Below are 13,915 nucleotides of genomic sequence, written 5' to 3' on the forward strand. Positions count from 1 at the left end.
AACATTCAGAGGTGCATGGTGTCGATGAACCCTCTCTAAGACTTGATCAGAATTTAGACTTCAATAGTTACAACGCTAAACCAAGGAATCGTATCTCTTTTTTCAGATAGCGACAATGATGACTTTTTCAGATTTGCGACGCTGATGGCTTGCTCCCGCACCTTTCCTCTAATTTTTAGCTAAACTCAGGCCGACCTATCTGCCTTCTTTCAATTAAATTACATCTTAATTTTGTTGGCCTCGACAATCTCCCTTGATGTCCTGCGATGAGCCCAATACAGATTAGAAGATTAGATTAGATTAGATTGCAAACAGTGGTTTGCAGGGACAATCACAGAAATTATGGGGTTTAATTTTCCAAAACCACTTTTTGAATATGAGGCACGCCATAGTGGAAGACTCCGGAAATTTCGACCACCTGGGGTTCTTTAACGTGCACCTAAATCTAAGTACGCGGTTGTTTTCGCATTTCGCCCCCATCGAAATGCGGCCGCCGTGGCCAGGATTCGATCCCGTGACCTCGTGCTTAGCAGCCCAACACATAGCCACTGAGGAACCACGGCGAGTTTTGCAGAGACAATCTCGGCAATGAATGTCCAAATGGTGCGAGGTACTATAGTGACGTTATATTCGTGCTCTTTTAGTCTTTCATTGATGTGTCTGCCAGTTTGACCACCATAAATTCTTTCCGCAATGAAAGGGTTTCCCCAGAACGCATGGGGCGATCCCTTCAATCCACCTCCCCTTTCTTCGTAGCACCGCGAGCCCTCGACTTGTTTCACATTCAGCCTTTCCCTTTCATCCATGTCGCTCATTCTGAGCTCGCCTCCTGAAACTTTTTGTTCATAAGTAAAGGAGGATGGGGGGGGGTTCATCTGGAAAATTCGGGGGAAGAGTTGACCCCCCCTCCCCTTGGCTACGTTAATGTAGTTTGGATATCACGTCCTAAGACGTGCGTTGATTTGATCATTGGAATGTCAAAGCTCGGTTAGCCGGCATGGCCATTCAAATTCTCTGGTGTAGGGCACAGCATGACATCCTTATTTTGTTTCGCACATTTGCATTACCAGCACAGCATTTTCCAAGAGTTATTTCCTTTTCCTTGCAGGTATCCACGCTTTACAGAAGCACCTTTACGGCGGTGTCTTCTTCCTGGATTCACTACCAAAGACGGACACCGGAAAAGTCAAAAGAGCCACCTTGGTTCGCTCTCTCGCGGGACGCGAGTAACCACGTGGCAATCGACCTGACACTGGCCTGTCCATCATATGCGCACGACATTTGCATAGGGAATGCGACTTTGCAATAAACGATGGAATTAGCCTAACCACTTCCCGACTCACCCGGTAAAAGCTCTTCGCCAGTGAACCTAACCTGTCTATCCCTGTTACAATTTTCGCCAAAGTGGACCGCTAATATGTCAAAACAAAAATGGCAGCTATTTTATACATGCTAATATAGCAGTAGTCTTCCTAATAGCCGGACAATCTCGTTCGCGAGTACAATCTCGAGTTTTACAACCGAAATAATGTCAGCTCGTCCCATGGGTCACACGCTTATCTTTAGAGCCCTAAAAATTATCGCACACGACGTCGAGCTCTATCTACACGAGGGATGTGGAAAGGCGTACCTGAAAACTCCTTAGTCGTACGAAGCCGTCAAATGGCTTATTGAGCGTAAACGACGGCATCTGTCAACTCTAGGAGCAAAATGGCACCTCATTTCCCATTTGCTTGGACGCCACTAACGAGCGCGCGTCGATGGAGACACATTGGCTGCGAAATACCACGAGCGCGCCTCAAAGGAGAAGAGCGGGCAGAAGGGGACCCCTAATGCCGGAAGAAATGCATCCCCGTTAGCGCGTCAGTGTTGCGTCAAGGGAGAGCGCGCCATCGCGATTCCACGTGTTTCTCTACGTCACCATGGCTCTCACCCTTGGAAGCCTGTGTTCTCCGGGCGTTCCTTAACCGCACAAGCTCTTGCCTGTGTTCTAACTGCGCGTCGGTACGACCAAATGAAAACGCGCCAAGAGTCTCAAGGCAAGCCTTCGACCTCGAGGAGTTCGTAACTCGAAGGACCGATCAGCGGTGGTAAATTGGACATAAAATGCTGTCACATTTGGAGCTCATAAGAAATGCGTAGATGTCCTCGAATTTTTCCTTTTGACTACCTTGAGCGCAATGAAATATCTGACAAGAAATTTTGACAGCGAGTCGAAATTTCATTTATAGTATTTTTCGGGTCGTTTCTAGCAGGTATGATCAGGTGGGCGTTATCCTTTGGATATCCAAGCACCTTTTATACACCCATGATGGTTTTTAAATGTACAGAGTGTACAGACTGTGCCCCACCAGCTAGTCTGATTAGGGTGGCATGGCATAGCCGTCCCAATTTATCCTAGAGAATCGGGAATTCTTGTAGGCCTGACCATACAGAACCCGAATTACATAGTAATCAATGTGTTTATGAACTGGGTCTACAGGAGAGCATTAGTCTACCTGGTTCAGAGTAAATGTGGCCAGTGCAGCTAAAAAAACAGCAGCTTAAATAAAGATTTAGGAATCAAACGCTTCTTTTCAAATCAAATTTTACCCACTAAATGTTCCGGGCTATACCAGAAATTGTGTAGGATTGTTTTTGTGTGTGCGTCTGAAGAATGAGTAAGAAACGTGTATCGCTGGCTCACAAAGGGTATGCTGCATATGACCAGGATAGTCATGTTTCCTGCAGAAAAATTATCCGACACGCCTACTAATGAGCTTTCCGCCCTATAGCGCAGGGTAACCCCTCCGCCCATGCAATTGTTGAGACAAACCGAACCACCTGGCACCGAAAGCAACTAAATTCAACGGAGCATCAATCTCCGTGACCCGAAGACAAGAATGTATGTGATTCTGCGCGAACAACCATGAGCGTCAAACGATCATGGAGCACAGTCCTCTTGTATTGTGAAGACATCAGCGTAGGAGAACACAAATAGATGAGACAGAACGAAATGCGTAAAGAACGTGTCGAAGGCGAGAATGGGCATACGGATAATAGGTATTTCAACATTATTTGCAACAAGCACAATAGAATAGCGAAATGTTTAGAGAAATAAAACAACTTTCGGCAAAACCAATAATAAGATGACAGTCGACGCTAATGAGATTAGAATTAAAGCAATATAGCGACTCACCGCATTGCTGAAGACACCTTTATTTAGAAGCTGTAGTGCTCATCCTAAGATTTTGATTGCTTTGGCTATATGCGAGGTACGGTCTCTCCGAGATCGGGTCTTACTGCTATGACTCAGGCTCGCAAGGGTCAGCCATCACCACGACATTAGGACGACGACTTTATAATAGCGGCGCAGTGACGGTGCCAGAATGACTGGGGTATGCGCGTAGCCCCACTGTTTATTTGAGGCAATGAAAAAGTTCTATCAAGCAATCATATTTTAAAAAGGAGAGCAATTCTACTTGTAAAATCATGTACTATACTTGCATATCGTATGCATTAGCATGATGCGAATAAAATGAGGTGTCACAGCTTGAGAAATGAGTGGCGGAGGGTTGCAAATATCCTCAAAATGCAGCAAACCCTGTTGCGTCTCGTCTACAGTGTCATGGCAATGGCGTGTTTTGGGATGGCTGCTATTTTATGTGTACACTAAGAAAGAGTATACAGTCGTGCAAGACATAAATAAATATATGTAAACATGCTAGAGTCAAATTATATGGCTAATAGCCAAAACATTTCCTTGAAAGTAGAGGGTGCGCCATAGTTAAAGCCGCACGTATTGATTGATAATTCTGCCTTTGATTTACTTATTATTTGTCCACATCATTTTGTGAAACATTTCTTCAGCCTTTCTTGCGTACATCGACTCTGTTTATGTGGTTTGCTTATTTCTCTGAAAATGTCACGCCCTGGATGCTTCTACCCGCAATCTTGGCATTGACCGGCGCTTAACAGTCTCCATCCATGGTCACCAAAATTCTAAAACATTTACCTTAAGATTGTCCGCTGCACCCTGAAACATTTCACCCCTAAAAATTTGCTTCACAGTGGTTGTCCAGCCTCTGTGGCCACTTCTCACCTTAATACAATTGTAAGGAAGAATGTCGAATGGCACTCACGGAGTAACATCGGAACGTTGGCATTGGAGCTAAATGTGTTGGCGACAACAATGACAAGAGTGCAGCGAAGGGAGCTCACGGTATTCCCCTACAAGTTCCAGAAAAAGCATGCACTGACGTGGGTGCAGAAGAAAGAAAGATGAGAAAATTGCCGGCTGCTGTTGGCAAGGGCTGTGAATGGGAAACACTCGACAACTGCCTTCACCGATGAGAAAATTTTCACGGTAGATGGCCGTCCCAGCCCTTAAAGCTCTAGTGTGGCTGTTCCGACGCGAGAGCTTCCTGATGCAGCCGGTTCGATAGTTTGTCGAAACTCCCATGTGGTGTCTGTCTTGGCTTGGGCTGGGACAGCCAGCACTGGCCGCATCTTTCTTGCTTTTGTGAGAAAATGTGCAAAGATCGAGAATCACGCACACTGAGTATATTCTAGAGGTTAATTCACTGGCCTCATACCTGTCCCACTTCGGCGGGTAGCCTTGGACTTCGCAGCAGGATGGTGTCACATCACAGTATTCGAAGAACAAATCAACAACACAGTAGTGCAGTAGCGTTCTCACACCCGATTTCATTCCAGCTGAAGAGTGGCCGGTGAAGTACCCTGGACTAAAACCTATGGTCTTCTGTGGGGGCTATTATTGAAAAGAAGGACCACGCACTTCAGCACACCAGCATGAATGCTCTGAAAGCATCACAGAAGCGAGTTTGGAAAAATATTTCTCTGGGGATACCTTGTCAGCCACGACGGAAACGTACACAGAAAGTTTAAAGGCCGCGATCCCAAGAGCGACGCTCGGTAGCCCTCAGGGCCCTCCGTGAGCCGACTCCTTTGGAATGTAGGGATTTGTTGTCTGCTGGAGATTCCTGTTCCTCCTTGAGTACTTATCCAGGCGTACGCCGACGATACACTATCATTGTAACTCCGGGTAAGAACCGTGCCGCCATTGAGCACATTGCTGAAATGGTTTTGACAGAGGTGAACAGCTGGGCTCGGGATGACAGAATGGAGATTAACGCCGCGAAGCCATTCTTCGTAACATTCCCACATGGCTGTATCGCAAGGAAGGGGAACGCACTTAAAGTGTTTATGGGTGATCCAGGCTCCAAAGAAAAGATAAAATGAAATTATTAGGCGTCGTCTTTGATTTGAGATTAAGCTTTAAGGAACACGTTAATTAAAACGGCGTCAATGGTGACTCGAGCTTGCCGTGTGTGCCATCCCGATGCCGTTCGGGGCGTGGGGCCATGGTTCTGGCGTTCACGTGTGCGCCATGTCTTAAATACAAGCCCCAGTAGCGGGTACGCTAACATACCTGGCCCGCAGGCGCATACCCCTGACCACTGCCAGGGCAAGTTTCCATATAGCCGCATTCAGCAGTTGGAATCCTAACTTTCGTTTTTCTTTCTTTACTTTTTCATTTTGTATAGTCTTCATTGTTTTCTGCTCGCTTTGTTTTCTCTCACCTGCAAGTTCTGATGCCACAACCATGGGTGCGGAGCTGCGGGGCGGGTATTGATTGCGAGGGGTGCTCGAAAGCTATGGCTCAGTGGCCCATTCTGCTTGTTTCGCCTAGTGGTCTCTTTTCATCTAAGTTTAGTATTTCTAGTGTTTCTAAATTCTTCCTTTCTTCTAACTTTTATCTTTATAATTGCGCTTGTTGTTGCTTTCTTCGTAGGCAATGGCCATCCGCCTGGTTGAGACATTGCCATTCTGGTGGGGATTGGCATGTCATTACTAATTTTGTATTAGTTTTGCAGCCATTCTTTTCGCACGATTGCATTGATGGCCTCGAGTACCTGGTGCTGAATCAAGCCTGCCATCTGCATTTCCTCTACGGGCACTTGCTAGCTGGCAATTGTGCTTCTCATTCACACCTTCCTGATTCCTTCTCAATAAACGCTCTACGCGAGGTCCTTGTGCCCTCGCAGACCCGACCTTATGACATTAGGAGTTACCGTGCCCTCCCTTTATTTTTCCCATTGACTTTTATCTTAAATTGTGGGCTTCGGGTATTCTGCAACCCCTATTTTTTTTTGTTTTCATTGGCTTTAAACCTGTTTGTGCTTCTTAGCAGGTAGAGGTTTTCCCTTTTTTCGTTAATTTGATTTGGCTACATCTCGGGACCAGGGGAAATCCAGGGTGATCTTCGCGTGATCGCTTCGCGATCTCGGTGGAACTTTCCCGAATCACCACTGACCTCTCATTACTGACAAGGCCTCCTTTCTCGTACTTGCTAAAGAGTCAGATGCATGCGTGAAGTGAGAGATAGACATCTGGATACTTTCGCCTGACGGAATCTACCTTACCCTAGGTACCACACAAGGGCTAAGGAGGACGCGCTTCGGTTCGTCTGTCCCTAGACGAGCTGCTCTACATGACCGCGGATAAATACTGCACAGTAACCACTACGTCCATTCGTGTTTTGCGACGCAGTTAACAGAAAACAGTGCTATATGCACTTCGAGAAAAAATTACTACAGCCTCGCGAATGTACTCGAGGACAGGTTTTGCATCAACTTCCTTGTGCCGAAATGCCTTCCGAGATCTCCAGATCCTATGAGGCCCAGAAAAAAAAACGGTGCCACGTACACCGGCATCATTTTATACTGCTCGAAACCTTTTACATGGACATGCAATGGCAAGTATTTCTTCAATCTAGGTTAGATTGCATGAATGAAGAATCTCTCTATAATAGCCACGTATGCTTGCAGCCTAGCACAAAGATGAAACAATGAATTCAGGAAAGAGCAGTGCACAATCGCATTTTTATACAGTCCACAAATAGGGATCCGGGTAATCCAGCAAGAACAGCAATCACGTGACCAACTGTTTCACGAAGAAGTGAGTAGAACTAAGCCCACGGTCGAAGTTGCGTTTTTATGAACGATGCTTAAAAGGCAGGCTGGTGTACTGAAGAAAATCAAACTAAATGCGCATCAGTAAATAACAGTGGATAAAAAAGGACCAACATTCAATGGCGTTGTCAATGCGCTCGGGGCGCGAAAGCAGGATGAATAATTTCACAGTCACTTTGTAGCTGTCGGTGCCACCAAGATAGCGGTAAGGAAAGACGTTGGTGGATATCACGTGGACGTTGTTAATGCTTGTGTGGCAGCGCTGGCGCTGATAGTAACCAATGGAACGATGGGCGACACACTTTCTTATTATCTGATGAGCACTGAATCTAGCGGCGCGACGAAACGTGCGTCTTATTGCTGCGCTGAGGCAGTGGCTGGTCAAACGCAAGTTCTCTCTTGGCTTCACACTGAAGTTTTAACTATGTCAGACAGTCCTAAGCCGAACAACGTGCTCGACAAAGAAAAATCCTTCAGAGGCATAAACGAACATTCGAAAGCTGACGGTGCCAGGCCTCTGGATTCAAAGCTTTCTCTGGAGCTCAGTTCACGGCCGCCGACAAAGGATGGGCCGCTAACCAGCGGCAGCAAGGGTCAACCCGGCACTCCAACCAGCCTCCAGGATCCACAGGACAGATTGTTTGAAGTTCTCGAAGAACTTGAAACACGATGCGACAGGCAGGAGTGTTCCAACGTGAACATTGTGTCGCAGAGAAGCCCTTCCCCACAGCCTCCGTCTTGGGGAGACTCACCCAAGGAACGTCATCTAACCACCGATTTGTGGGTGCAAACGACGCGTCTTTCACCAGATGAAAAGCACGCGACGTCACCTAGTACAATTACAAGGATGGGTGAAGAAAGCGATGGACGGACTTCATGCAGAGATGCCTTCGGGCCAGCAGCTCTTTGCAGGTTGTCATACGGGCCGTCGAAAAGCACGTCACAAATGTTGGAGAACCGTTCACAGGAGGCACCGGATAACGAGGTACTGCCGATGTCGACATCCAGTCCGCTTGTGTCAATAGACGACATGAGTAAATCGGTACATCGAACGACACGGGCTCCGACTTCGCAAGAGTCCGTGGTGCATCAGGACGCGAAACCATCTGGGGCACAAGAGCCGGAAGAGCCGATGACGTCCAACTTAGGCGGACAGCATGTGGAAGAAAGCCGGCCTTCGTCGAGCTCGCATACATCATCAATGATCTCAAATTTGCCTGAGCCAACAACAGCCAACTTGGAAGGAGAGCGGCAAGAGTGGCAGCCAAACGCTAGACCCAATCCAGGTCACCAAAGGCAGAGAGATGATTTCGAAGTGGCTGCTGCAGAGATTATAGCGCGAGCGGTACTTTTTGTTTATATCATTGGAGGTTTGACAATCATTGATTATTATCAATACGGGTATCTCAATTGCTACTGCGTTGCCGTAATTCTCCTAATTATATGTGATCGTTTCATTTTCCTTTGCATTTGACGTGACTGCTTACCGTAAACATCGTATTAATCACACATTGTACGTGTTCTATTTTAGGTCGATTCTTTGCTTTTTGCAACGCTCATTGTACTGACGCCGACGAATTAAAGCCACCGATGGTTTTGAGTCAATGTGCATTAATAGCTTTTTTTTTTGCTTCGTACAGTAGGACGGGTGACTTAACCGGTTGCCGCCGCGTATGAAATGCCAGTTTTACTGTGGCTACACGTAGAACGAGCTGCGCAAGGTTGCTAAATGCACACAGCTGCGCAGCGTTCGCAGAAGGTAACGCTACCCCCGTAACGGCTCATTGTCACTTTGGCTCTTCGTTTGAGCTAGCAAAATTGCTTCAGGCGAAAGCGCTGGGGCCGGGTCGATCGCCCTGAGGCCAGTTTCTGTGGTGAAGAAAAGCGCCATCACTGACTAATCAGGATTGGAATTGAAGGCGCGGAAAAGACGATGGACGAAGACGGAACACACAGGGCGCCACTTCCAACGATGTTTAATCAGGAAATAACGCCACTATTTTTTACAGGCGACATCCTCTCTTCCGCAAGGCACCGGCCTGTGTCACAAAACACAATAACAAGTACGTAGACTGTCAGGCAGGAATCATTTGAGATTCCTTTAGATTGTGGTACAAAGTACGTGGGCGAAACAGAAATTGCAAATGTAAGCCAGATTTCCACGCCTGCGCTCTGGTTGCCAGAAGCAATGACAAACGGGTTCGATTAAAAATTGAGGCCGAAAGCAGCATTGAGGCAGGTGATCAGTGCGTAAGTGTTGCATCAGTATCACTGTAACGCAATGACCTGCTTTACCTGAACGCGAATGCGCACTGAGAAACTGCGATTGCTCTCCCTGTACAAAATAGTGGCGTTTTTTTCTGATTAAACATTGTTGGAAGTGGCGCACTGTGTGTGTGTGTGTGTTCCCTCTTCGTCCAGCGTCGTTGTCGCACCTTAACTTCAGATCATGCTTAACCAACACTCCCAACTATCTATCCTAATGACTAACCAGAACCTGCATAGGGGTATTGCTTGCAGCGTAAACTTTCGTAAATGGCCAACTCACGACACGGTAAAATGGCAACGATGCGGTATTTATGGCCAGTGATCACGCTCGCCAACTCTTGGGACCATGACCGCATAATCAGGAAACAAAATTTAGAGGGTCAATGTCGCCAACTTTTCGTACGCAATACCTGCTTTTCATGTTAGTGTACGCAAGTCACGGAGCAACGCTGACAAAATTGGCAGTTGCCCTATTTGTACAAACATAACCAGTTCTTTACCAGAAATTTCTGTCTGCCAAACGCGTCTCGGAACTTATATTCGCGTTCATGACACCATTAGTTTTTTTTTTCTTTTAACTTCAACTGCTCACCGTTTCGTCTATGCGCAAGGCAGGTCGCGTCGAGCAAGAGCGGCCAAGCGGAATTTGCCACTGCATATTGCGGCGCTCTCCCCCTAATTTATAGCGCATCAATGTGGTGGCGCGGTGTTAATCGAAATCTTGATGAAGGCGATAGGCGCTTTAGTGCAGACCCACCCGAGCACTGATAAAGACATCAGCTATCATGCTTTCACCTTATTTTGCCGCGGCAGTTTTCAATACTAATGAATAAAGCTCCTCGTGCATTCACGTTTATGCGCCATTTACATATTTGCGGAATCGCCGCGATATTGCAGCATTTATTTCCTTTTTTGTTGTTTTTTGAGATAATGAAAATCCTCTCTTTCGCGTTGTATTCGCGGTCGTGTTATTTGTGCGAATGCCGTTGTAGGCCGGGTACAAAACTTGTATTTGGTTATAAAGCGAGATTTTTTGGCCCACTATCCTAGGTTTGGCTTGGCAACCTCGTGCGCTAAAAGATTCAGGTTGAAGGGAGCTTGCTTCGTATCGGCGTATCTATTTGTTTACGCTTGTACACAAATGGTTATACGAACGTTCCCGAGAAATGTCTTATCTGACCCTTGTAGGCTGACTAAATATGCGTACCTTTCTTCTGTGCCCCCCCCCCCCAAAAAAAAAAATATCTGGCCAACTGCAACCGTAATATTTAATGTCGGATGAACGAGGGGATTCCTCAAGCGCAATGATTTAATGTTGAAATGGTGAATTGTATACACTGGATTTTTTTATTTACATTACTTTCTTACTTTGTACTGGAGTGCTTTTCTATTCTATTTTTCTGGTTCATTTAGAATTTCCTCCATGGTCACCTCAGGAGGTTAAACAAAAGTGCAGCGCAACAAGGGCGTCATTCGAAGCTCGCGCCACTAAAAAAAATAAATACCACCTGCAAGATAGACGAGGGCGACCCACAAGCATTGAAAAGCACACGTGTGAATTAACTCAGACCATGATAGCAGAATGAATAATTTCACACTCACCGTATAGATCTCGGTGCCACCAAGATAGCGGTGAGGGCAACTGAAGGAAAGAAAGAAGTTGGTGTATGTCACGTGGACACCACTTGAAACTTGCGCGTCAGCGCTGGCCCTGGTAATAACCAGGGGGAGTAGGTGCAACACACTTTTTAAGGATCTGACGAGCACTGCCCCTAGCGCCACCGCGAAACTTGATCCGTATTGCACACTGACGCAGCGACTGGTCAAACGGAAGCACACCTCCCTAGGCTTCACACTCGACATTCGGCTATGTCCGACAGCGCTATATCGAAGAGCTTGTCCGGCGAAGAAAAAGCTTGTGCAAGCGTACTATATTCGAGATCTCGCGGTGCCAGTCCTCAACATTCAAGGCCTTCTCTTGAGCGAAGTTCAAGGTCACCGACAGAGGACGTGGCTGTAGCCAGCGGCGCCAAGCGTCAACCCGACACTTCTGCCAGCTTCGAGGATCCACGGGTTAGCAGCGCGGTTCTCGAGGAACTTGAAAGACAACGCGACAGGCCGGGGTGTCCCAACGTGGCAAGAAGCCCTTCCCCAAAGCTTCCGTCTTGGGGAGACTCGCCTCTGGAACGCCACCGAATTACCGGTTTGTGGGTGCGAACGCAGCGTGTTTCGCCGGGTCCAAGGACGTCAACTACGGCAACTAGAAGAATGGCTGAAGTGGCCGCTCCGCGGACGTCAGCCAGAAGCCTTTCCCGGCTCGCTGATCTGTGCAAATTATCATAGGGACCGTCGAAAGGAACGTCGGAAGTGTTCGAGAACCGTTCGCAGGAGGCGCCGGATAGGGAAGTACTGCGAATGCCGACGTCCAGTCCTTTGGTGTCACTAGATGACATATGTAAATCACTACATCGAACGACACGGGCTCCACATTCTGAAGAGCCCGTGGTGTACCAGCAGGGGCGAGCATCTGGAGCCCTAGGGCCGATGACGTCCATTTTTAACGGACAGATTTGGTACAAGGCCGGCCTTCGTCGAGCTCATATACATCATCAGCGATTAAGAATTTGCCAAAGCCAACAACAGAAAGTCTCGAATGAGAGCCGCAAGAGGCACTCCCAAAGGCTTGACCCAATTAGGTCACCTACGGCAAATGCATTATTTGGTAGCCGCTGTTGTAGATCCAACCAGCATATCACCAGCTTTTCGCACGATCAATACGGATATCTTGATTGCTATTGCACGGACACAACTCTAATTACACGCGACCGTTTCGTGTTATTTTATATCTCACGACAAGTAGTCACTCGTCATAAATATCGCAGTGATCGCGCAATGAATGTTTTAAACTTTACGTCTATTCCTTGGCATTTCCGTCGATTCTTTATGACGAGGTCTGAATAAATGTGCCGAATATGTTTCTGTCAATGTGTATTTCGTGATTTCTGCTTCATGCAGCAGCCACGTGGACACGATTGCCCGCCCCCACGCATGCGATAATGCATGTTTCACTGACTACAAGTAGAACGAGCTGCGCACGGGTTGCGAATTAGCGTGTAGCCACGCTGAGTTCGTAGAAGGTAACGCTGCGCCCCTAACAACTCGCTCTCACTTGGCCTTGTCGTTCGAGCTAGCGAAACTGCGTTAGACGAAAGCGGCGAGACCAGGCCGATGGCCCAAGGGTACTGTTTCGAAAAGCTTCATCGCTGATGAGTACTTGTGCAGACACTGTACTTCTAACGCTAACTTCGGTAAATTACGAACCGCAGGATGTTCTATATGCAGAGCCATTTCGCGACATGGTAAATGTCAATGAAATCGAATCTATGGCAAGCGATAACGCTCGCTAGCTCGTCGGACATGCACCCCCTAATTGTACACTAAGTTCAAAGGGTCGATGACACCAACTTTTCGAAAATGGTTTATGCTTTTGAATACGATTTCTATTTTCATGCTACGCTATAAGCGTCCCAGAGAACACCGACTATTTACAAAAATATGGACCGTTCTAGAGTGGTACAAGCATCGAGTGACACTCTTGTTTCTTACGCAGCACTTCCGGTTCACCTCCTCAGAAAAGTCAGAAAAAATAATACAGTACAAAATTTATAGCTTTAATTATACATATGACCACCGCATAAGTTCAGTTGCAAGGGAATTTCTAATGTGACTGGAATAATTAGAATTACTTAGAAATCACTGATTACCGCTCACCAATGCACCGAATCGTGGACTTTAAGGACCCGCCACGTGAGCCCGACTATGGCGAAATTCCTGCAAACAAGGAAATATGAAGCGGAAGTAATGTCGTCACATACAAGCGGGTGGCATGGCATTTAACCGGATACTTATTGGAAAACAGTTGCTTGGCAGAATCAGCCTTTTTTCACGGCGCGACAGCGCATGCGCCCTGCCCTAGCGGATTAGTTGCGAAACGTTTTGGAAGGGACGCGCGCGCGGCCGCGTGGCCAGATATTGGGGGAAGTACCCCGGAAAGAAAGCAATTGGATGCGCGCTGTTGCAAAGGCTCGTGCCATGCACCGCGTCGAAATTCTACTGGTAGCTCGACATCAGCGTGGTGCCAAAAACGTGTGCAAGGCTGCAAGTCCACTTTGAAATAGAAAAGAAGCAGGGCTTCTTCCTGGCTGCACCGTGAACCACGTAGGTGCCACCTTGAATTGACGGCTGTCAAATTTATCGATAAACTCCAGCGTTACACTTCGGCGACACTTCGAAAACACGTTGCTGACGCAGTCTTTTTGCAGCGCCGGCCTACTGTTTCTCGTGGGGGTAGCGCATGCCTGACTTCATGTACTCTTTTAAGGCGTGGTAACACTGGGTCGATGCGAGACCGCCAAGACGCGGACGCCGATGGTTGGCCGATTATTCAGCACTGTGTCATTGAGACCATTTGATCATAATGGCCCGACAACGACGTAACCGACGGGTGTGAGTTGTCATATAGGGCGACGGACTTTCGTGTCGACGGCACCGACAAAATCAGCGTGCCGACCGTGGTAGCTTGTCCGAACCCTACGTGATCAACTGTCAAACCGACAACGCGATAGCTACAGCTTAATGACTTGTAAATATAATTATTCGCGCTCAAAATGTGT

The 13,915-nt window shown here is 47.3% G+C and overlaps 2 protein-coding genes across 9 annotated transcripts in view; one reads left to right on the forward strand and one right to left on the reverse strand.

The window, feature by feature from the left end:
* Positions 1 to 1,285, forward strand: part of LOC135917060 (luciferin 4-monooxygenase-like) — a 30,750-nt gene extending 29,465 nt beyond the window's left edge. The window contains exon 6 of the mRNA XM_070528021.1: positions 1,109 to 1,285. Within this exon, the coding sequence (XP_070384122.1) occupies positions 1,109 to 1,230 (122 nt within the window). The 3' untranslated portion in view covers positions 1,231 to 1,285. The remainder of the gene's footprint in view (positions 1 to 1,108) is intronic.
* The window catches only part of LOC135917058 (uncharacterized), a 119,799-nt gene extending 106,626 nt beyond the window's left edge, over positions 1 to 13,173 (reverse strand). For 2 of the 8 annotated variants that reach the window (XM_065450550.1, XM_065450549.1), the window contains exon 1: positions 10,845 to 12,773. In XM_065450550.1, coding sequence (XP_065306622.1) covers positions 10,845 to 11,105 — 261 coding nt within the window. In that variant the 5' untranslated portion in view covers positions 11,106 to 12,773. Of the gene's footprint in view, positions 1 to 9,834; positions 9,886 to 10,844; positions 12,774 to 13,013 lie in introns of those variants that run through there. The other 6 variants (XM_070528012.1, XM_070528013.1, XM_065450551.1 and 3 more) reach the window with 5 other exon arrangements.
* Positions 13,174 to 13,915: the final 742 nt, after the last annotated feature.

The sequence above is a fragment of the Dermacentor albipictus genome, chromosome 10, assembly GCF_038994185.2.
Source record: "Dermacentor albipictus isolate Rhodes 1998 colony chromosome 10, USDA_Dalb.pri_finalv2, whole genome shotgun sequence".
Lineage (NCBI taxonomy): Eukaryota > Metazoa > Arthropoda > Arachnida > Ixodida > Ixodidae > Dermacentor > Dermacentor albipictus.